At 36.2% G+C, this 24,039-nt stretch overlaps 1 protein-coding gene across 1 annotated transcript; it reads right to left on the minus strand.

Annotated features, from left to right (window-relative positions):
- Window positions 1-18,216: 18,216 nt before the first annotated feature.
- On the minus strand, window positions 18,217-22,771 carry LOC127456350 (extracellular calcium-sensing receptor-like). The gene is made up of 6 exons (XM_051724796.1): window positions 22,542-22,771; window positions 22,000-22,285; window positions 21,083-21,901; window positions 20,667-20,888; window positions 19,443-19,566; window positions 18,217-19,133 (listed from the first exon to the last, which is right to left on the minus strand). Exons 1-6 carry the CDS (start codon window positions 22,769-22,771, stop codon window positions 18,217-18,219), a joined length of 2,598 nt encoding a protein of 865 aa, XP_051580756.1.
- Window positions 22,772-24,039: the final 1,268 nt, after the last annotated feature.

Consider the following 24,039-nt stretch of genomic DNA (forward strand, 5'->3'; position numbering starts at 1 on the left):
AATGTTTATCAAAGCCATGGTACAGTATAGTGCAATATAATATGCATGTAAAATACATTTAAATTCATATTTATGCATGCTACCTATACAAACCCATGTTTTTAAAATGAAAAATCACAATTTCAACATTTTTTCAAATTTATACAAATACCTCTACATACCCATTTGAACAATTTCATTTGCACATTCCTGTATAACAACTCTACATATACTATTAATTTTATCCTGTAATTCTGTATCTCGCTGTTGTATTTCTCTGTGTACTAGAAGCTTCTGATCAGAAGCCACATTTCTTGAGTGTGTGTGTGTGTGAGCATATCTGGGCAATAACAATGTGATGTCTGATGGTATCAGATGGTAATACTATATGGTACTTTGAGATACAATTACCATATTTACAGGGTTGGGAGGGTTACTTTTGAAATGTATTCCACTGCAGATTACAGAATACATGCTGTAAAATGTAATTTGTAATGTATTTCGTTAGATTACTCAAGGTCAGTAATGTATTCTGACTACTGGATTACTTCTTCAGCACTGGTAGATTTTTTTTCACTTGTTTTGACTATAAAAACTCTGCCAGTACAGTAAGACAAAATACACGTTAAAAATAAATTATCTGAAAAACCTAAATATCTTACGCAGTGTTGTTTCTAAAACAAGATACATTTTATTTATCTTTTTTAAGGATTTTTAGATCTTTTTACAGAAAAACAATTTAAAAAAAATATTATCAAGAATAAGATTTTTACCCTAATATCAAAGGTCTTACTAGAAAAAAGAAATTATGATCCAATGTGAATTTTCTTGATAAAAAAATATGATCGTGCCTGGTAACGTGCATGTAAAATGGCTAGAAATAGCATTTTAGCTTAGCATAAAGCTGACAATTTACGCAGTTGATTTCTATTTCTTCTGCTCCAAACTTACTTCTCTGTCTGCTCATATGAATGTGACACATCATAAGAAAGTGTTTCACCACTGTTCAAATGCACTTTGGATCACATCATTTATATGTATACATTTTTCCATCTGAAAGGACTAAATATTAAATGAAACAAATGACAATAAAATGCAAATTAATCTCTTCAGTAATAAAAATACTTTTTTAATGTAACTGTATTCTAAATACCAATGATTTAAATTGTAACTGTAGTGGAATACAGTTACTTATTGTCACAGTCTGTCTCCATCATCTTCTTCAGGTACTCTTATTTTGAAGTTTTCCCCTGGACTTCATTTCCTATAGTGTACTGCCCTCATCACTTCCAGCTGTTTCTTATTATCCTCACCTGTATTCCATTCCCTCATTAGTTCCTTTTGTATAAATATCCTCTAGTTTTACCCACTCCTTTGTCAGTCCTTGAAGTGTTATGTTGAGTTAAGTTTGATGTTAAGATTTATTGTTTGTTTCCACTCCAGCGAATGTTCTCCTCCAGTGTGTATAATTAAAAGATTCAAAGATTCTATTCCTGCGTCTCCTCTCTTCCACTCCAGCCACCAACGTTACAGAAGGACTGACCCACAAAGGAAATGGATATACTTACCTGCTTTTCCAAACGTCATCCACTACTCCAGCGATCCCTCTAATCCTTCTCTTCCACTCATCCAGACCCACATGAGCATGGAGCCAACAAGGTTATTCATGGAGCTTTTCAGGCAGGATCTTCCCCTCCTGGAATATTCTGCAAAATTCTACAACTCGCAGCTACAACCTCCATATCGGACTCATACCTAAAGTCAATTTACTGTATGGGTTTAAATTTTCACCGACCTACAGCGCTTCCGGAGGCTGAGAATCTTTCCCTAGCAGATTATATAATAGCTACACTAAACATCCATTATCCCTCATTATATTCTATTGCCACGGGTACTCCTCTCCCAGCTTGCTCTATGTCTTCCATGGCCCCTATCTCCAAGGTAACTCCATTCTATTCCCCTAATAAATTTTTGGGGGGCTCATCCTCTCCAGGTTCCAGTGGTCGATTCCCTACCTCAGTCAGTGGTAGCGAGCCAGTGCCCAGGTCTGCCACAGTTAGCGAGCCAGTGCCTGTAGCCTCGACCATCCCCGTATCTAAGTTCCCTGCTGGCAGGAGGAGAAAGACTAGGACTCCTCCTCCCCAGTCTCTGCCCATGCTCACGACCGCAGAGATCGTTCCCCAGTCTCGGCCCCGAGCCTCCCCCACGGCTCTGCCCACTTCCCCAGAGTCTCCTCCTCCAGGGGTTCCACCTCCTGACCCATTCCTAGCCCTACAGCCGACTCCCAGGCCTCCTGATCCAATCCCTGTCCTGCGGCCACCTCCCAGGCCCCTGGATCTATTCCCAGCCCTGAAGCCGCCCCCCCAGGCCTACTGATCGTCCTCCTTGGATACTTCATCTTCTACGTCGTCATACCCTCATCTGTCATTGGGCGCCAGGAGTCACCCTTTGGGGGTGGGGGGGGGTAAATGTCACAGTCTGTCTCCATCTTCAGGGACTCTTATTTTGAAGTTTTCCCCCAGACTTCATTTCCCATAGTGCACTGCCATCATTTCCATCTGTTTATTATCCTCACCTGTATTCCATTCCCTCAGTACCTTTTTGTATAAATATTCTCTAGTTTTACCCACTCCTTTGTCAGTCCTTGAAGTGTTACGTTAAGTTTGATGTAAAGATTTAGTTTCCACTCCAGCGACTGTTCTACACCAGTGTGTATGATTCAAAGATTCTACTCCTGTATCTCCTCTCTTCCACTCCAGACACCATTACTTATATTTTAAATACATATTCCTGTTACTTGTATTTTGTTACTCCCCAACCCTGCATATTTATGTAATATTCTGTATTTACATGGTGCTTCAAAGTACTTCAGATAATACCATGGTATTACCACGGTAATGAATGTACAATTGAATGTATGTTTTTTGTGTTTTCGTGTAGGCTACTATGTCTTTTGTTACTCTATTGGTGGTAAAATCTTTACCTGCAGTGCCATTTAAGCTGTAGACATGTTGAATTAATTGACAATTACTGACAAACGATAGAACTCATTTGCAGGTTCCACTGCAACCAGCGTTCTTTATTTTCTGTATTTTAAAATATTCTGTGAGTGTGTTGGCAAGTGAGCATGTGCAACAAATGATTCAGCAGCACGCGCATGAGATTTCTGAGTCATTTAGATTGAAGCGCGAACCGATTCTGACTGTTTTGCTATTAATTCATTGTAACGAACTGACTCGGATGAGTGATTCATTTGTGAATCGTACATCTTTAGTTCTGATTCAAAACTGGCTATCCACAAAATTCCTGAGTCCCATGATGCTTTGCGGGTGATATGGGTGGAACTTCCGGTTAAGCGTAAACAATCGTTATGTTATGTACTAACGCAGCATTAAAAATGACAAACTTGAGAGAAACTGATCACAGAATTATAGTGAGGTGATATTGTTCTTCCCCACCTATCTGGTAATGATTATGGGTTGAGGGTGATGGCCAAATATTGCAAATAGAAGCATTTTAGCTATTTTATTGAGTCTTTATCCATTAATGGGAGAACCTGAGCAGACTAACCTGAAAAGTTATGTAGCCTATTAGCACATTCACAGCTGTAAATTTGGACATGTTTTGAGAACTGTAGATAATTGTTTATTCTAAAGCATATATTGAGTCTAGTCAGAACCTGAAGAGTTTATTGTACCAAGATTATGTACTTACTACAGATACAGGGGATGTCCAGACAGCAGGATGCTCATGTATTACAGGACTCAGGCAATGAGACTGTCATCCTGAAGTTTTTTGGTTAAAATACAATTATTCTGAGGGCGATGACTGTGTAGTAAGCTCAATCTAACTTTATAATTGTTACTTTAAATCTATAATATCTGTGCTTAAATACTATAACCTACATGAATTGTTTTAGTGTTGACTGAACAACTGATCCTGTTGATAGATTGAATTTATTGTTCTTATGTAGGAAATAACGATGTATTAGCAGCCACACAATAAACTGTGCTGTACAAAAAGAACTACATGCAATACAATTAAACATATGTAGCGCCCCCTACCCTATGATCTTTGAATGGGCGGGGCACCTGGTTTCAAATTGTGTGTCTCTCCACTATTAAGACTGTTCCTTATTCTAATACCCCTTTTTCTAGGTTCATCAAAGTATAAATATCCTCTACCACATTATGTGAAACCTTTGGCATAAACAATGAAAGTAATACACATACACCCAATAGGTAAATTTTGATGATAATATAAAGATGAATTTATTTAGAAATAACAGTGAATGTAGTAAGAATGAAATAAAATAAACAATGAAATAATGAATGGACTTCAATGTATATTGATAAACAAAATAACAAAGGTTTTCAACCTCAAATTCTCTCTTTTGCCTCTTCAATTAAAGGCTTTTGCACATTACACACTCACAATGAGCAAAATAAACCAATCAAACACAGCTTGTATAGCAGTGACCAGCTACACACAAAATACCAACCAATGGCACTTCCTCTAGCCAACCGGAAATTCCACCCACCTTGCGAAATACAGTGGACTCGCTGAGAATATTGTGGATAGTAAACACCGGTGTGATGTATGATGTAGTGGTGTAGCTTTTGTCAAAGCTATGCACTACCTAATCAAAAATATAGCTTCGCTACTGAAAAGCTACTTGATTTAAAAACTAGCGAACCACCTCGCTACTCAGAAATGTAGATAACCTAATAGCGAAGCTACTGCCCATGGGGGCAAATGTAAAATATTCTACATGTGCAATCTTGCATCTGTTCTCCATATCAGTTTTTCTCATTTATTTGAAATAGAGGAAAATGATGTATTTACACAATTCATCTTCCCCAAGCAATGCAACTTTTACTGAGCATACAGACATTTATAACATATAGACCTCCAGGCACAAATGCCAGCTCTGTTCTCAAACAGGCTAACTAGAGAGATCTGTTGTTCTTCACCACATGATATTTTTTGTTAGGGATGTGCCCGAAGCTGAATACCTTATTTGGAAAGGCACGGATAATGACTTCAAAACGAATAAAGGATTCATCTGAATAATATAAAAAAATATTTATTTGACTGATTATCCAAAAAGCACAAGGATAAAGAGACATTTTAAATAAACATATCCAAAATTACTACGAATTTATGATCTGTACAGCCAATATTTCTAAAGTCTAAACCTTATGAATGAAAATGCACAGGTTGTGATTTCAGATCGGATGGGCGCGGTCTCTACTCTGTTTGTGGTCTCTGTTAACTGTGCACATCTGGAGCTTGTCAAGTGTAACATTAACTAAGATACGACATTATATACACTTTCCACTTCTTGAAATGTCTATGTTAATGTATCACACGATTCACACGTGATTCTCATGTATTTATGTATAGCCTAAACCTGAGTGCGATGTTAAATTCCTGACCTTAAGTGATGATTTCACGACGGAGCTCGTCTATCCATCTCTTAAAGTTGACCACATTTATATTCACATCAGCGATTAAGGTAATTAATAGGCTAAGACTTTATTCTGAAAAACAAAAAACAAAAGTTAAAATGCTCCATAAAGATTTAAATGCTCCATAGAGTATTAATCTATTTGGAATTCCTTATGTAAAACAAAGAAACTGAAACATGCTTTTCTTCTTCTTTAAACTGTGCTAAATTTGAAAATATTAAGTGTTCTTGATCTCTGGTAAGGCACTATATAAATGTAACATTATTATTATTATTATTATTATTATTATTATTATTATTATTATTATTATTTAACTAAATAATGGTGTCCTATCGTAAAAATTCCTGATAGACTTGTGGGACTTTCACCTGTTTTTAGGCTATATTGATTTTATTTTCATTTCTTTTAATGTTTGAATTTGTATTTATTATTCATTGTAAAAAATGTGTGCTTGACATTTAACATTTTGCTTGACACCTCCTGCCTACAGAACAATGTTGTTATACATAAACAGACAAATGAAAATTCTGTTTCGTGCAGATATTAATATCTGAAATGCAAGGAGAAACCACAGTTAACAACATATTCCACTGTAAATGTAGCCTGCAAATTCAGCTTCATCTGGTAAAAAAAGAAAAAAATAATAAAATAATATTTTTATAATAATAATAATTGTATATTATTATTATCATTATTATTATTAGGCTATTACTATGAAAGGCATATACAAGGCATATTGTATTGATATAAACTATAATTATTTTTTTTATTGATTTAATCAATATAACATGACAGTTATAAACTATAAATGTACAAGTAATACTTAAAAATGGGGGTTTCATTTCGTTTTGACGTACTTCCGGTTGAAGCCCCGCCCACACCCGGTTCTATCCGAATACAGAGACAGATACAGATAATTTTGTCATATGAACAGATACAAATACAGATAATGGATTGTTTACACCCCTATTGTTTATTATAAATGCTTCTATTTCAGTATTTATTTAGAGGCACATATAGTGTCTGCATCTTGATGTCCTACTGTGGAGATTTACTGGAACATTAGTGCACTCTAGTGGCAAAACAATATATTGATCATCAGATTTGTGTAGCTTATCCACCTCATGGAGAGATTTAACACAAAAAAATTGTATTCTGTCACATTCATCCATAAACATAAATACACATCAGTAAATGTTAACAAAGTTTTATAGCCTCAAATTTAAAAGCAAATGACTGAGAGTGGAAAATCATTATTGGGACATGAGATACTTTTTAGAATTCCTCTCAAGCATGAATATATATACTGTATATATATATATATATATATATATATATATATATATATATATATATATATATATATATATATATATATTATAGACTATGACTTTGATATAGACAAAGATTTGTTTTGATACATATGGCTTGCAAGCCAGTTTTACTATGCATGTGCTCTACATGAGCAATATACAAATTTGAAAATATTTTAGAGCAGAGCATAACTAGGAAAATGTATATTTACTAAACACATTCCCAGGACTTTCCATGAATTTTAAGATTTTTGTATTATTTCCAGTACTTTTCCAAGCATGAAAAATGCTATTTAAAAATTCCCTGATATTTCCAGGCTTTCCATGAATGTGGGAGGCCTTTAACATCCATTCAGTGGAAGCAAAACTTGAGCCTCAGTGGTCAGACGATGTTGTATTTAATTATGTAAAATGTGAATTGATTCAAACAGACATGACTAATAGTCACTGTACAGCATGTGTGTATTTGCCTGATAATACCAGTAGTATTGCTGATGCTGCCCTCTGCACAAAGCACACAGTCATAGCAGCACACAGACTGACCATCTTGTATAACCCTCCTGTATCCCTGTGGGTAACTAACAGAACACACACACTGGTACCTGTAAAAGAAAGATAACATGTGACAATGAAAATGTCAGTGTCTTTAGCAACTATATAGTAGCAAGACACATATTGAGGATATTCATAGTTTCCCCATGCCAGATGATTTTGTCCTGGTTCAGCACTAACTGCCGTGCTGTCGGGAGAGAGGAGACAAACCAACTGACTGTAACATACTGTACCAGACTCTCATCTGTCCCTCTCAGCCAGTTTCACTATGTCATATGATCCAACAGGGTCTCCTTTCTTATCAAAGTGGATCAAATCTCCAAACACTTTCCTTAGGACCTCAAAATTAGTACAGAAGATGAAGGCACAAAATTATAAAATGGACCTGAAATATTGATTTTAGTTGAAATTATTTGATTTTGTGAGTGTGAAGACATGGAACAAGTACAGTGTAGGAAATTGGTTGTCAGTTTAGCGTTCATTACATAACATAACAACAGAATCAGAATGAGCTTTATTGCCAAGTATGCTTACACACACAAGGAATTTGTCATGGTGACAGAAGCTTCCCGTGCAAAGAGAATGCAAAAAAAAAAAAAAAAAAAAAAAAAGAAAAGATATATACTGTATATATACAGTACTGTGCAAAAGTTTTATGCACTTGTGAAACATTTTGCATAGTGAGGATGTCTTCAAAAATAATGACATATATAGTTTTCATTTATCACTTAATGTCATAGAAAGTCTAGTAAACATAAAAAAGCTAAATCAGTATTAAGTGTGACCACCTTTGCCTTTAAAACAGGACCAATTCTACTAGGTACACCTGGACACAGTTTTTCTTGGCTGTTGGCAGATAGGATGTTCCAAGCTTCTTGGATAATTCACCACAGTTCTTCTATCTATTTAGGCTTCTGTCTCAATTGCTTCTGTCTCTTTATATAATCCCAGACTGACTCAGTGTTAAATGGGGGACTCTGTGGGGGCCATGACATCTGTTGCAGGGCTCCCTGTTCTTCCATTCTAATCTTTTCTATTTGCAAAAGTAATGTTTGGGAGTCTAACATTTATATATCCTATTGACACACTAAAGCTGAAGATATAAATAATATCTTAAGACAAATGCTTTTGTGAAAAATCTTTTGTGCCTAAGACTTTTGCACAGTACTGTATACATATACAACATACACATTCAAACATTTGAAATGTACATATAAACTTATATATATGTAAACAGTGAAATAAGAATACAAATAAGATACAACAGAGAAATATATAGAGGAAACTACAGTAGGGCAATAATGTTGTTAAAATATTTTTTATATACAGATATACAGTTATGTGCAAGGTGATTTAATGTATTGTGCAGAAGAGGTAGGATATGTCAATAAATATAAATGGAATATAAATATGAATGAATAGTTGAATATGCACATGATTTTATTGCCACAATGAAGAGTATTGGGGCCAGTTTTAACTTATCATATGGTGAATGGCCTGAGGGAAGAAACTGTTCTTGTGCCTGACTGTTCTGATGCTCAGAGCTCTGCAGCGCCGGACAGAGGGCAACAGTTCAGAAAGGTAGTGTGCTGGGTGAATGGGGTCCAAAGTGATTTTTCCAGCCCTTTTCCTCAATCTGGAGGTGTACAGTTCTTGGAGGGTGGAAAGGTGAGAACCAATAATCTGCTCAGCAGTCCGGACTATCTTTTGAAGTCTTCTGATGTCTGACTTGGTAGCTGAACCAAACCAGACAGTTACTGAAGAGCAGAGGACAGACTCAATGACTGCTGAGTAGAACTGGATCAGCAGCACCGGTGGCAGCTTGAACTTCCTCAACAGGCGAAGGAAGTACAACCTCTGCTTGGCCTTTTTCACAGTGGAGTCAATGTGGGTCTCCCACTTCAGGTCCTGTGAAATGGTAGTGGAAATGGTAATAAAGTTCACACTAAGGGCTTAGTAACTACTAGTTAGTTTGTAACTTAGTCAGTGCTTAATTTGGTTGCACCACCTGTTCTTAAGGCAAGACTTAGCTAGTAGGTCGTAAGCTCTCCGTAAAGTAATGCATAGTCGCATAATATGAGGTTTACCTGTATTGATCCAATAAAAAGCCTACAAATTTGTACACAGAACTGTTAAAAAGTGGTGAACTTCAATTTGATCTTGTTACGGTTGATAAATTACATCCCTATTAAAATATGATACATAATAAAAGTGGATTTGATAAATAGTATATTTGCCCTGTGTAAATAACCATATATAGGAACTGTATCTAAAATAAATAAGGGGTGATGAATAAATAATTATAAAACAGGCTGGAATAATAGATATTTATTCATTTTGATATCCTATATATATTTTGAATGTGTTAAAACTTGACACCAGGTGACGCACCCTGAAAACTGCACCGTTAGAATGGTTTCATGCTGAAGAGCAGCTTAAAAGTTTTTCTCTCTCTCATAAATGTAAACGAGTGTAAATGTCATCATCATACAGCTGCTGCCTATCTATCAGAAAGCTGGTGATCCACTGACAGATAGAGGTGGGAACTGAGAGCTGTGTTAATTTATTCCAAAGGAGAGCAGGATTGCTGGTGTTGAAAGCCGAACTGAAGTCCACAAATAGGATCCTTGCATAAGTCCCTGGTCTGTCTAGATGTTGCAGTATGTAATGAAGTCCCATATTGACAGCATCATCCACAGATGTGTTAGCTTGAAGAAAGGGTCCAGTGATGTCCTTCAGGTGGGGCAGCATCAGTCTCTCAAATGACTTCATGACCACAGATGTCAGGGTGACAGGACTGTAATCATTAAGTCCTGCATTCTTGGGTTTCTTTGGGATGGTGATGATGGTGGAGCGTTTGAAGCAGCTGGGAAATTCACAGTGCTCCAGTGATGTGTTGAAGATCTATGTGAAGGTGGGGGCCAGCTGGTTAGCACAGGCTTTTAGACAAGTGGGCGAAACACCGACTGGGCCCTGTGATTTCCTTGTCTTTTGTTTCCGGAAGACCCGGCACACATCCTCTTCACAGATCTTAAGTGCAGTAACATAAATAACATAACATAGCACACATAGCATAACATAACATGGCTTAATGTCAATAATATGCAAATAAACAATACACTGGATTCTAAAACCAATTTTTGTATTGTCTTATCAATGCTTAACTCCTGTCTGAGACCACAAGTGAAAATGATTCTATTTTGCATTTTCTAATTTAATACATGTTTTTCATTGCAGTTTATATTATTAGAATAGCATGGGCTCCAAGTGCAAAACTTGATGATCCATGTTCAAAAGTGCAGATTTAAATAAAATTGACAAGATTTAAAATGTGGACTTTTGGACACCACTGTATTTATGTATAAAATAAATATAGAATTCCTGGACTTGAAAATTGTAATAATTTTGTTTTGCTACGTAATCTGCCCTCACCAGCGGGATACAGAACAGGTTGAGTAGTCTGGAAATGGTAATGAACAGTGTGGATCCAGAGTCCCCAATGATGATGGGGATGCTCGGGGAGGAGCACACCCCTGAAACGTTCATTTTCACAGGTTGAGAGACTACATACAATGCTGTCCTCTGAGACAGAGCAGTCAGCCCACATGTGTCATACAGCCTATAGCCCAGTGTGATGTTTGGCAATAGAGTAGGCTTTTTGGTTGTTCTCCTCAAAAAAGATGATGAGACCAGTGGTAGACTCACATGTTAAACCTGGAGGACAGATCAAACTTGAATTAAATTAAAGAACAGATTTAACAAATGCAAAGGTTTATGCAAGCACAGAGTGATACAGAGCATGTAGTCTCCAAACAAAACCTGTAAAGCATCTGGTTAATCAGCACATATTGCAACATAACCTTGACACGAAATATCTGGAACACAGTAAATTCCAAAATCAGTTTGGCAGTCTGCATTTCTTTCCTTTATCCCCTGCATTTACTCTTTTCTGGCTGACGAGAGTGGATAGGAAACATCCCAGCAAGAACTACATGGCCCTCCTTATGGACCACTGTTAAGTCTAGGTTCTTCCATATGTGGCGACCCATGGGGGATGGACAAAAATAAATTTATATTAAACACACACCTAAATAAACTGACTACACCACCCCAGGGGCCTACTACTGGGGAATCACCCTCAATATTAGAATCTTAAAGCTCGCAGGTTCGATTCGGTTGGAGTCAGGCATGAGATATGAGTAGAAATAATAAAAGCAGTTTATCTGATACAACCAATCAGAATAAAAGCAGTCCATATCACATGGAGAACTCTTCCATAATAAAAAAAAAAATTATATATATATATATATATATATATATATATATATATATATATATATATATGTATGTATATACACGTCACCTAATTAATACACAAACAGGATTACACACAAATTGGGGGTCAGCGGATTCAATCTCCCACAGGAAGGATCACGGTACTCTCCTAACCAGAAAGAGAGAAAATACTCAGCAACCACACGTGCACTCACACCACAACAGGCACACTGCACCTCGATATGGAGCACAGCAGTCAGTGAAGAGCACCACCACCATAAAGTGAGGAGAAAGAGATGCTGATCCTCCTGCCTTCCGTGGGAGTGCATCTGTGCTTTCCCTCAACACTTCTAAAAGGCAAAAAGAATGGACTTACCACAGCAGCTGGAGACAGAAGTAGAAGCTCAAACCTCATGTCCTGTGCGGAATGGAACAGAATGTCGTGCTGAAAATACATCACTCGCTCGCTGGAGTTCACGGAGGATGGTCACCACTGTAAAAAGGATAATTTTCTATCCGTTCCGGAGTGGAACTTCAATAAATTGCCCTTGAAGGTCTCTGCGTTGTTCTGTCTTTTCTGAGCACTGAAGTAAATCAATTATTGTTAATTCACACATTTGATTCCGTTATTCATTTTATCTGAATCCAATTTTACATTAATCTGACTCCAATTTTAAGTTGACCTCTAATTTATATTTAAGCTCTAATTAATTTCTGATCATTTTTTTAAATTTACATTTTTAGGTTATTGATTACTCTAAATCCTCTTCTATTCATTGTCCTTTCGATATTTGGAGACTTATGCTGGCCGTTATTAAATTACATAAACCTCCCAAAAATGGATAGCCAGTTCCATTCTTAGTCAGCGGTTGTAGGGTTAACTAATATCGTCTGGTTTGGCTTGTCTCAGAACCAGATGATATTGCCACTTATTCATGTACATACAACTTGCTAAGATGGGCGGTGAGCAGTGACTGAGAGTCTTTCTCCTATCTGATTGTCCTAGGTGGTTGTCCTACCTGGTTGTCCTGAGTGGTTTCTCCTATATTAAAGCTCCAGTATGGTCTACCCTGGTCTAATGAAATTCAAATCCTACCCGGTTTGTCCTAGGTGGTTGTCCTACCTGGTTGTCCTGAGTGGTTTAAATTCAAACTGAGAGTCTTTAAAATGGCTTCCTCCTATATTAAAGCTCCAGTAATGATTTCGGAGGAATTCAGAATAAATCAAATAATAACAATTTATTTGTCAGGTAGGATATAAAACATTGTTGCAGAAATTCAAATCAAAGCCAATTTCACATGATCAGAATAAACAAGCATTACTAAAAATAAAAGACAAGTCAAAGAAACATACCTGACAAAACTACATGCAGCGGCACAGCATGGGAGATCTGCTTACAGATTCCCCGAGCTTCCTGCCAACTTTCCTTAAATATCTAGACAGAATAAACATTGTGTAACATACAGGAGATCATTTCAATTGTAGGTCAAGGAGGGGTATAGACCTCCAGAATTATGTAGTATTTGGCAAAGACCTTACAACTTTGTTACCATTAGTTTTATCAACATGGGAAAGAGACCACTATACCAGTCCCACAGAGACCTCTTAAATGATATCAAACACATACAGTTGCATTCTTTGTTTTCATGTTATTTGTTATATTTTTACTTGTAAATCTTGTGTCTTTGTGTTGATCCAGAGCTGTTGAAGGGGAGAAGGGGGAGAGAGAAGGGGGGCAGCAAGGTGATTTGCAATTCATCACACTGTGGTGATATTCAGGTGAAGATTTCAGCTTTGTAAAATAATGCAAAGGCGATTTGCAATTTATCAACATGGTGATATTTAGGTGTAGATTTCAGCTTTTGTGAGAGAGTTTTATGACGTTGGTTCTCACAGAGCCTTTTAGGTGTAAACATTCCGGTGCCAGTCTGACAACATTATGGAATACATTCATTCAAGGTGATGATATTCTCAGAATGTAGTCTTTTCCAAATTATATTTTTAAGCAATACATATTCAATACTGCGGGGACAATTTGTGATAATTAAAACTCTTTGAAGGAACTAGGAAAAATTTAGTTTTGTTTTTGGGAAAATACTTTACATTTTACTTCCAGTAATTGAATATGTTTATAGTTTGATTATTCTCAGGATATTGTGCTATTTGTGCCTGATACTTAGAATAAAAAATATTAATTCATTAATTCATCAATCATTGCTTTTATTAAAAGTTGGTCTCCTATGGTGGTTCCCCAATGTCTAAACAATGCTGTTTATGGTCCTGAAAGAAAGAAAGAAAGAAAGAAAGAAAGAAAGAAAGAAAGAAAGAAAGAAATTCTTAAACATGTAATGTTACTACAACACAAAATGTCAAACATTATGTGTGCTATGACCTCTTATACTTCCCCAACGACTGTAATGTCTTTCCTTTCTGTCTCTCCCTCTCTCTTTTCCCCCATGATGTTAAAAAGGCTGACATGATCAGCTTGATTGCCTTGATTGTGGCTGAAGTGGAAAAAATAATTAGTGTACATTTGTTATTGCAGTGCTTATTGAGCAGGGATATTTAAATGTTGTAGCTGTTTTTTTATTTATTTTTTATTATTATTTATTTATCGTATTATTATTATTATTATTTTAATTGGCCTAAAGCACATGTTTTTTTTTGTTTGTTTTTTTTTGTTTATACTCAGGGGACATAAAACTGTAAATTGTCCATTATTGAGTACACTGTAAAAAGTGATTCATGTGTCAAGTAAATTTGATTAAAACATGAAATGTATAAATATTACGGATATTTTATATTTGAAATTATGACTTTGCATTGTATAAAAAATATTGGGTACATTTAACTACTACATTTAAGAGAGAAGACAACTACTTTATTTTGGGGAAATTTGTGCAATTTTGTGGTTTAATTAATGGACACCAATTCAACTAATAAAATTAAGAATACTACCTAATTATTTTGGGAACATTTGTGCAATTTTGTGGTTTAATACATGGACACCAATTCAACTAATAAAATTAAGAAAGAATACTACCTAATTATTTTGGGAAAAATTTTGCAATTTTGTTGTTGACTTTATGGACACCAATTTATTTGAAAGTGAACAACTGCTGATTTGACGACATTTTGGCTGACTGGTCGACATCTGTACACGCTAAAACGGTAAGCCTTAATAATTTGTAATTTCCTTTTATTTCTTAATTGTCTCGTTAAATGCTGACCAGGTGTGTTCAGTCCAGTTCTGGAGCATCACTAACATTGCATATTTTGGATGGCACCCTTATTTTATATTCCCAGTTTATGTCGAAGTCTGTCCTGATGAGCTAGTTGAATCAGGTATGTAAAATAAGAGAGACATCTAAATGTGTGGTGTTCTGTGGAGAAAATGTAGATGATGGTCTGATGGAAAAAGGGTGATAATCATTTATAATACCTCCTTTCTTCAACCATTCGCGCAGAGACGGCACGTAAAAAGATACAAGTATTTTAACATAAAAAATATGTGCAACACTTTTTAAAATGCTGACATGCTAGAAATAATTGCAACATGAGAAGTATAAAATGCTTGTGTGTTTGAGTTCTATGGTGCTCTAATACAGATGTTCAGCAAGATCTCATGCAGCACTTAATGAAAATTACTGTCAGCACAAGGGGTGAGCAGGAGGACTTCAGCATCATCTTGGAGGGGGTCCAAGTCATGACTGGGTTGGAAAATAAGGCTAAAGCCTGTGCGATCTTTCTGGGACTCACATATGTCCTAAACCTCAGCTATCCCAAACAACTGAAGTATACATTTGAGGCCTTTCAGAAGATCTTATTAGAACTGGATTTATGCAAGTTATCCACCAAAGTACATGCACTTAAAAACAAACTTATTTTATAGAGTTTTGCAAGCAAAGCCTTTTCTTTGTTTTTCTGGACCAGGTTTTGGTCCAGAATGCACTGAATAGAGGGATTTATTCTTAAAGTTCAACATTAATACAAGCTTATAGCAAGCATAACAGTAATTGGTTTTGCAAGACAAGTTGTTTACCAAGTTTTATTCTAGAATAGTTGTTTTTTTTTTTTTTTTACAAAAACAACTCTGTTTAGAGACATGTTCTTGGAGAATGTTATAAGTTTAACAGCAAGTATGGGTATAGTCCAGTCCAGTGAGCCAAGTGTCGTGTATGGCATTTTCAACACACTCTCACGGCGAAATCATCAGGATTCATAGGACTTTTCTAAATTTGGTTAATTTGTATGATTTTGTGCGACTGCACTCATTTGAATTCCTACGACTTTCACTACAGCCAATGACATCGCTGGACATCGTTTCCATCTAATACGTGACACTTGCTTCTGTTACACAACAGCTTCCTATCATGTTTACACTCTCTACTGATTAGATAAGGGGTTTGGGTAAGGGCATAATATTAATAAGTTTGTCCTTAACGCCTCGTGTGCGGAACTCGCGCTTCCTCATTAGACATCTGGGAATTTGCACGAGATGAAATCGTACGAGTTTATGCGAACAACATCGTTCAAGACCATACGAAATAGTCAACTCGTAAATTATGTACGAATTTTCATGAGATCGGGTTGGCATTTTTGTTTTTGGAAAACATTTAAAGCTTTGAGATTTTACCTTGTCTTTAATGTCTAGTAGCTTTATATCATGGATGTGTTCTTTTTGAAAAGTTCTTTTAGGATATGTGTTATAGCCTAAAGGAATAGTTCCCCCAAAAATGAAAATTCTCTCATAATTTACTCACACGTGTGCCTTCTCAGATGTGTATGATTTTCTTTCTTCTACAGAACACATACAAATCACAGATCTCACCTCTGTAGGTCCATACAATGCAAGTAAATCATGCAAGGCTCAAAGCACAAAAACATCATAAAAGTAATCCATAAGACTCTGGTGGTTTAATCCATTAAAACATTTGAAAATTACACTCTAGTATTTTAATACCTTTTAAATATGATAAATTCATTAAAAAAATACTTTGAAGCTATCTAATCGGTTTTGGGTAAGAACAGACTAAAATAAAACTCCTTGCTCATGATCGCCAAGGAGAATGCTGATGTCATAATTCGTATAAAAAGAAGTTATATTTTGGTATTTTCTCACCCCAGACTGATTGGATTACTTAAGACATGAATTAAACTACTAGAGTTATATGGATTCATTTTAGGCTGTCTTTGTGCTTTTAGAATCCTCAAAGTTTTGGTTACCTATCACTTGCATTGTAAGGACCTACAGAGCTAAGATTTCCTTAATTTTTTTTGTATTCTGCAGAAGAAAGGCAGTCATACACATCTGATTTCATGAGAGTGAGTCAATGGTGAGAGATTTTTCATTTTTGGCTGAACTATTCCTTTTAGGGAAGGCTTGTCATAATAAGACTTTAACTACAGCACAAATTTGACAGTAAGTTGACCTTTGTAAACTTTACCTTATTTTTTAATTTTTTTTTTCATTAAATGGTGCATTTATTTGTGTATTTTAATTAAACTATGTATTTCTTTTCCTTTTTTTTTTTTTTTTTTTAATCAAACAGTTTTAGTGTAACATACACTGCTTACTGTTTGATAGAATAAATTCAGCATTTAACCGTAAGGTTGTGTGTGTGTTTGGGTTTGATATCTTGTTGGGTGTTTGTACTGTTAGTGATCTGCCTATATATATAAATTCATATATAAATGCTTTGAGTGGGAATAATATTTAAAATATAAATGGATAAAGCGAAGAAAAAAAATGCATCATGTAAAAACTGTTTAAAGTGTTTTAAGGTGGTAAAATGGCACTTTTATCATTTTTAAGCTTATAAAAATGACTAAATTAGCTTAATATCATTAGAAGAATAAAGCATATCAGATTTAATTAATGTGATTTCATAAAAAAAACAAGGCTTAATTACTAACTAATTTGGATGACTTCACATGATTTATTTAAGGAAATTACATAATAAAATAAAATAAAATAAATAAATAAAAAAGCAGTAAATACTAACTAATTTGGATGATTTCACATGATTTATTTAAGGAAATTTTATTTTAAAAAAAAACAAGCATTAAATACTAACTAATTTGGGTGACCACATGATTTCATTAAGGATATTTAATTAAAAAAAATAAACAAATAAAAAAACAAAACAAGGATTGAATAGTTCTTAAAAATATTATGTGTAATATTGTTACCATACTTTTTTTAAGTAGTTATCACATGACAGAGCAAAGAAGGGATAGGGCCTGACAGGTAGATGGTAAATAAAGGAGTTGACTTTGGCTATGTTAATAATGCTTAATGCTATCTCAATCATGTTTTATATGAAACGTTTATCATTAATACTGGAGAAAACAGATTTTGGACACATCAAAAAATGCAGATAAGATTTAATCGGGGTCATTACCTTTTAGTGGATAAAATGCAAAATTAATGTTTGTGGGAAATGATAACAGTTTATTTTTATGAAGCATTACTAAAGCATGAAAAGCAATCTAAAAACAGTTTATTGGGTGGGGGGTGGGGGGGGTGGTGCAGGGGAGAACAAGATATAACAAATGTCATTGCAGTATAAACAGTGGAAAGGTTATAATTCATTTTCAGAAAAGTTTGACTTACAGTAAGTATTTCAATATTTCCTTTCTGAACTGGATTTGGACATCAAATATCTCTTTGTATTTTTCTCAGGTCTAAGCAAAATTATGTAACACTTTGGAGTGAAGATACACAGCAGCAGGCCGTAACTGGAGGCTAGAATGGCGAAAATCTCCACAGCCACCGTGTACTTCCCTGGTGAGCTAACATATGCTGGAACAAATGCAATCCACACAGCACAGAAGATCAACATACTGAAAGTAATGAATTTAGCCTCATTGAAATTGTCTGGAAGCTTCCGAGCAAAGAAGGCCAGCAGGAAGCAAACAGCTGCAAGCAGCCCAATGTAGCCCAACACCAGAGAGAAGGCTATCGGAGAACCCACATCACACAAAAGGATAATCCTGGCAGTTTCATGGGTCATGAGCTTGATTGGGATGGGAGGTGCCACGCACAGCCATGTGCAGCAAATCACCACTTGCACAGCTGTGCTCAAGAAGATAATGCCACGCTGCTGCAGTGGGCCAAACCATTTCATAACATTACTGCCAGGTTTATTGGCTCTGAAGGCCATGAGTACCACCACAGTCTTGCCCAGGATGCAGGATAGGCAGAGAGAGAAAGCAATACCAAATGCAGTGTGGCGAAGCCCGCAAGACCAGGATGTGGGCTGACCAATAAAGGCTAGTGCACACAGAAAACAAAGCCACAGTGAGCTGAGAATGAGGAAACTGAGCTCAGAGTTGTTGGCTCGGACAAGGGGTGTGTTGCGTTTGCAGGCAAATATCAGAGCAACTGCGAGTGTGAAACAGGACCCCAGCAGTGCCACAGCCATCAAAGTGATGCCCATGGTGTCGCTGTAGGAGAGGAACTCGATTGGCTTTGGGATGCAGGTGTCTCGTCTAGTATTGGACCAGAACTCAGGCAGGCATTTTACACACTCTAAGGCATCTGATACATAAAAGAACAATAATTTATTTTTTAAAAATACCACAATCATTAGACGTATTTGTGTAAATGTAATTGTGTAACATTTCAGAGTTAAAAAAAAAAAAAAAGCAAATAGAAAATCTAAAAGAAAGAAAAAAGAGAAGAAAAGAAAAAGGAAACAAATCTTTTCCTTTCCTATTATGCTTGCTTGTCCATAGTGGCAAATTGTATTTTACACTAAACAGGTAATTGTACCTGTATGTCCTCCACAACTATAGTTCTGGTATACACACACAAACATTAGCAGAGTTGAGCTGATTTGGGACACACCTGTCTGATTGCTAACCTCCCCAGCTGCACAGAGAATGCAGTCAAAGCAGCAGAGAGGAAAGTTTGGCCTGGTAGCCCTTCTTGTGCCTGGAGGACAGCTGGTGCTGCAGACGGACACAGGGACCTGCAATTCAGAGAGCAGATCAACTACAGAGATATATATCATAAATTAATGCTTAAATACCCAGCAAATACAATAGAAAAGACTGAAAACACTAGTAAAACTGTTTGTATTTGTCTAATTTAATACCATTTTTATTTTTCATTAAAAAAAAAATGTTATATCAGTACAAATTTGAAAAGTTATTTCAGGATTTTTTGGAATTTGTTATGTCCCCCTTTTGCTTTAATGACAGCATGCACTAAAGCTGGCATGGACTCCACATGTTTGTGCACAACCTGATGATCCATGTTATCCAGCATGATTTGAGAATGTTCCAAAGAGCATCTTGTGTGCAACAAGTTAAACTCAATCGACAAAATTTGTGGCATAATGCTGATTACCACAAAAAATTAATTTAGACTCATCTGTCCTTTTTTTTTTTTTTTTTTTTTTATAAAGCAAACAGCAAAGTTACAGTGAGGCACTTACAATAGAAGTGAATGAGGGCCTATTTGTGGAGGGTTTAAAGGCAGAAATGTAAAGCTTATGTAATTTTATAAAAGCACTTACATTAATTCTTCTGTTAAATATCATGTATTATTTGAGCTGTAAAGTTTTTAAATCGTCATTTTTACAGTCATTTTAAGGTTTTAGGGTTTTTTGACATTATACTGTAATGGCAATGAAGTTGTAAAATTGGCTATAACTTTACACAGAAAAGGTTAGTAAGTGATTTTATCACACTAAAATCATGTTGACATGTATATTGTTTATGTCTTGTTGCTACACATTGGAAACAATGTGTATTTTAACGTTTACGGATTGGCCCCCATTCACTTCAATTGTAAGTGCCTCACTTTTAGCTTTTTTAAAAGAAAAGGCAATCAATATTATTCCACAAATACTGTTGATTGAGCCTAACTTGTATTGAACCTGGAATATTCCTTTAAATGAAAAAAAAAAAAAAAAAGGGCCAGATTTGTAAGGTCCTCTCACAATTTTGGACTTCACTGTATATATGGAAATGGAGGGAAAGAAAAAGAAACCAGATTGAAGAATGAAAGTTCTTACAGATAACTAATAATATAAAATTTAAACCATAATTCACTGTGGAGCATTACTTGTCTCTGGTTGCCATTCCAGGTGATGTTTTTCTCTTCAATCACTAGTTTAAACTGCATCGTTTCATCAAATCTCCCCACAGTGGCATACTGCACCTCTCCATTGCCATTGAGCTGCCAGTTGATGAGATCATACATTGCCACAGGATCTCCATTATTGTCAAACTTAGTCTCCTCACCAAACTCATTAGTGAAGTGGACATGCTTTAAATAATGCAGGAGCTGCATGTGTGTGCGAGTGAGTTAGTGAGAGATAGAAAAAGTGAATAAGAGAGGGATCGAGAGAGGTAATTTAAAACAGTAACAGTAACATCTGCTCCAACTTTATCTTAACAACATTAATCTTTATGAGATATAAAGCTTAAGAAACAGCATATATAAAGGTGAAATAAAATAATAAATTGTGATTTTTTTACCTGCCATGGCTGTATGCTGCTGGAATTGGGACACGATCTCCCAGAAAAAGGTCCTTTGCCTGGTTCACAGTGCAGCATTGAATCCAGAGCATGAGCAATAGCATACACTGCCTTATAAACATTATAGGAGATTCTGAGCTGAGAGACATCTGAGTAGATGTTACCTGTGTTGGCCAGTACTTCTGAGCCATTACAGTTGGGTCTAAGAGAGGAGCTGTCACTGCTTTTACCTAGAGAGCACTTAAACATCTCCTCCCAGAACTGCAAAACAAATGGGTCCTGAGAGTATTTGGAGGGATGCAGCCGTAGCAGAAAAGGCTGCAGGCCGGGAATATCAGATCTGCGGATGGCATAGCCCATGGAGCCCTGCAAGATGGAATGGAATTCAGGGGTGGAGAGGACAGCCGCTGTGATCCAGGCTTCGCTGGCCAGCCATTGGATTCCAGTGAGGTTTTGATGTAGGGCCTCCCAGAAGAGAGCCCTTGCATCTTGCTCTAGAGCAAAGACCAGCACCACACGGGCCCCTGAATCATAAATCCTCTCTACAATCCTGGACATTTCTGCTTGTTCATGGTTTTTTGGAATAATTTCGTAAAAAGCAATACATGCACCTAATTTAGTCACCTCATCATTAAAGATTTGGGCACCACCACGACCATAAGCATCATCCCCCGCAACAGTCCCAACCCAGCTCCAACCGAAGTGTTGCACCAGCTGTGCAAGAGCATCCACTTGGAAAAAGTCACTGGGCATTGTTCTTAGAAATGCAGGAAACTCTAATTTATTGCTAAGACATGCACAGCTGGAGAAATAGCTTACCTAGAGGAGAGGAGAGGAGAGGGAATAATACACATTATTAAAGAAAATGAATATACCTTGAAATGAATATGCAGTTGCATTAAAAATGCACAACTCACCTGTGGAACTTTAAAAACACCTAGAAAGCGTGCAACCACAAGGGATAATGTGGATCCTCCATCTCCAATGACAACAGACACTCTGCCTCGGCACTCTGGATTCTGTGTGCCCTCTGTATTCTCGCTCATCAGGGCCAAGGCTGTGTGGAGGGCATGGAAATGTGTACTGCACGAGTCATAAATCTTATAACCCAGAGTTAAGTTGGTCAGGAGGCGTTTATCTCTGTTGATCTCCTCTATGGCAAAAATCATTGTCTGCATCCATCTAAAGGTTCGAAAATTAAACCTTTTGGGACAAATACCATCAAATAATCACCAAATTATTATATATTATTTTACCTTTGTTAACATTTCGAAATGGCTTAACTATAAATAAAATGCTTAACAATATACTTTATAATTAAGATGGAGAATACATGTCTGAAATTTCAAATGTAATATCCAAATAAATAAACAAGAAAACAAAACTCCAAGAAAAGCCATTAAATGTCAAACATTCAGCACTGTAATGTTTTATGGTAGGAATCCATTGATTGACTGACCCCGAGCACTGCGTAGAATGTGGCTTTGCAGTAAAAGATTGCGGAACATTTAGCACAGTGTCGTGTAGAGAGAAAAGGCCACCGATTGTGACGTCTCCCTCACTGGCCAGCACAGGCAGGTCTGAGGTGCTGCGGATAAGTCTGCAGGTCTGTGACTGAAGAAGCTGGGAAGACATCGAAGTGCTGAGGTACAACATCATTAAACACATGTACGCACCCTGAAACGCCATCCTTTCTTTGCTGATGAACTTTACTGCTTGAACCAGGTTATACACCACTCTACAGCTTCAATGCACACCACAGTGGCATTTTCTACATGACATACCTGTAATGCCACTTATACATACACATACACATAAAGACACACTCTAGCTCACTCCTAACTTAGTCTACACAAGATTCACCCAAGCCCACCTTTATACTGTTCCTTTAAAGCAACCTTGCATAAACTATCCATACACTTCCCTTGAGGAAATCACTAAATGGAAAGAAATCATATCACTCACAGTAAATGCACACACCACAAAAATAAAACATTAATGCACCATTCTTTGCACAAACAATCCTAATGGAGTGAAAGTAAAAAAAAAAAAAAAAAAAAAAACAATTTGTTAACCATTTTATAACTTTTTTTTTATGTCAATATGCCGCAGACACCCACCCTCATCAAAATGGGCAAGTAGTCACAACAGAAATAGTATGAAAGAAAGAAAGAAAGAAAGAAAGAAAGAAAGAAAGAAAAATCTGCAGGATTATGTTACTAGTAAGCAACTTAATGAATAATAATTCAAATTAAAAAATAAATAAATAAATAAAAAAAACAGAATAGGCTAAATAAAAAATGTGGCAAGATAAGGGCAAAAAAGTGCACAAATTTAATAGTGTTTAAGTTAAGTTACATTTTCCTTTACAAAATTGTATAAAGCCTACCCTCACATTAGAGTATTTAGACTTGTGGCTTACTGGCTCATTACAGGTTCTTAAGCATCATATGGGGGTATTTTATCACAGTAAGTGCTGCAGGCTATATTCTCACATACACACAGAGAACAGAGGTTTGCTAAAGTGTAGCTCCAGGCTATAGTTTTCATTGTCTTCACCTATAATATCCCCAGAAGACTGCTGCTGTACACTAAGAGCACCAATGATGAGCTCTCCCAGGATCAGCTCAGATATCAACACATATATTGATATGAAGGAGATTATTGTACACTGCTAGTGTAATCTGTAACGGAGAGTTAAGATTTAAAAAGCTAAATAACATGTGTGTGTATGTTGAGGGACACTTTTTTTCCCCTGTTTTCTGGGTGAATGGAATTCATTGGGAGGGTTTCAATGGAATTTGTACAGGTAAGTAGAAATCAATAATAAGTAAGCACAAAAGGCCAGTGGCTCTCATTTGAAATGTTTCTTCATAATTTTTCTGGGTACACTCACAGAGAGGGCCTGAAAATCACCATTTACATTTAAATTTGAAAGCTTAATTCGCCATGGGTTC

Source organism: Myxocyprinus asiaticus, chromosome 18 (genome assembly GCF_019703515.2).
Source record: "Myxocyprinus asiaticus isolate MX2 ecotype Aquarium Trade chromosome 18, UBuf_Myxa_2, whole genome shotgun sequence".
Classification (NCBI taxonomy): Eukaryota; Metazoa; Chordata; class Actinopteri; order Cypriniformes; family Catostomidae; genus Myxocyprinus; species Myxocyprinus asiaticus.

Bases quoted from the DNA above. Each gene is read 5' to 3' on its own strand.
- LOC127456350 (XM_051724796.1), bottom strand. From the start codon at position 22,771: ATGGCGTTTCAGGGTGCGTACATGTGTTTAATGATGTTGTACCTCAGC. The intron at 22,286-22,541 runs GTCAGTCAATCA...TTGTCCCAAAAG, and splicing joins CATTCTACGCAGTGCTCGGG to GTTTAATTTTCGAACCTTTA. The intron at 20,889-21,082 runs GTAAAAAAATCA...ACACACATGCAG, and splicing joins GCAGCATACAGCCATGGCAG to CTCCTGCATTATTTAAAGCA.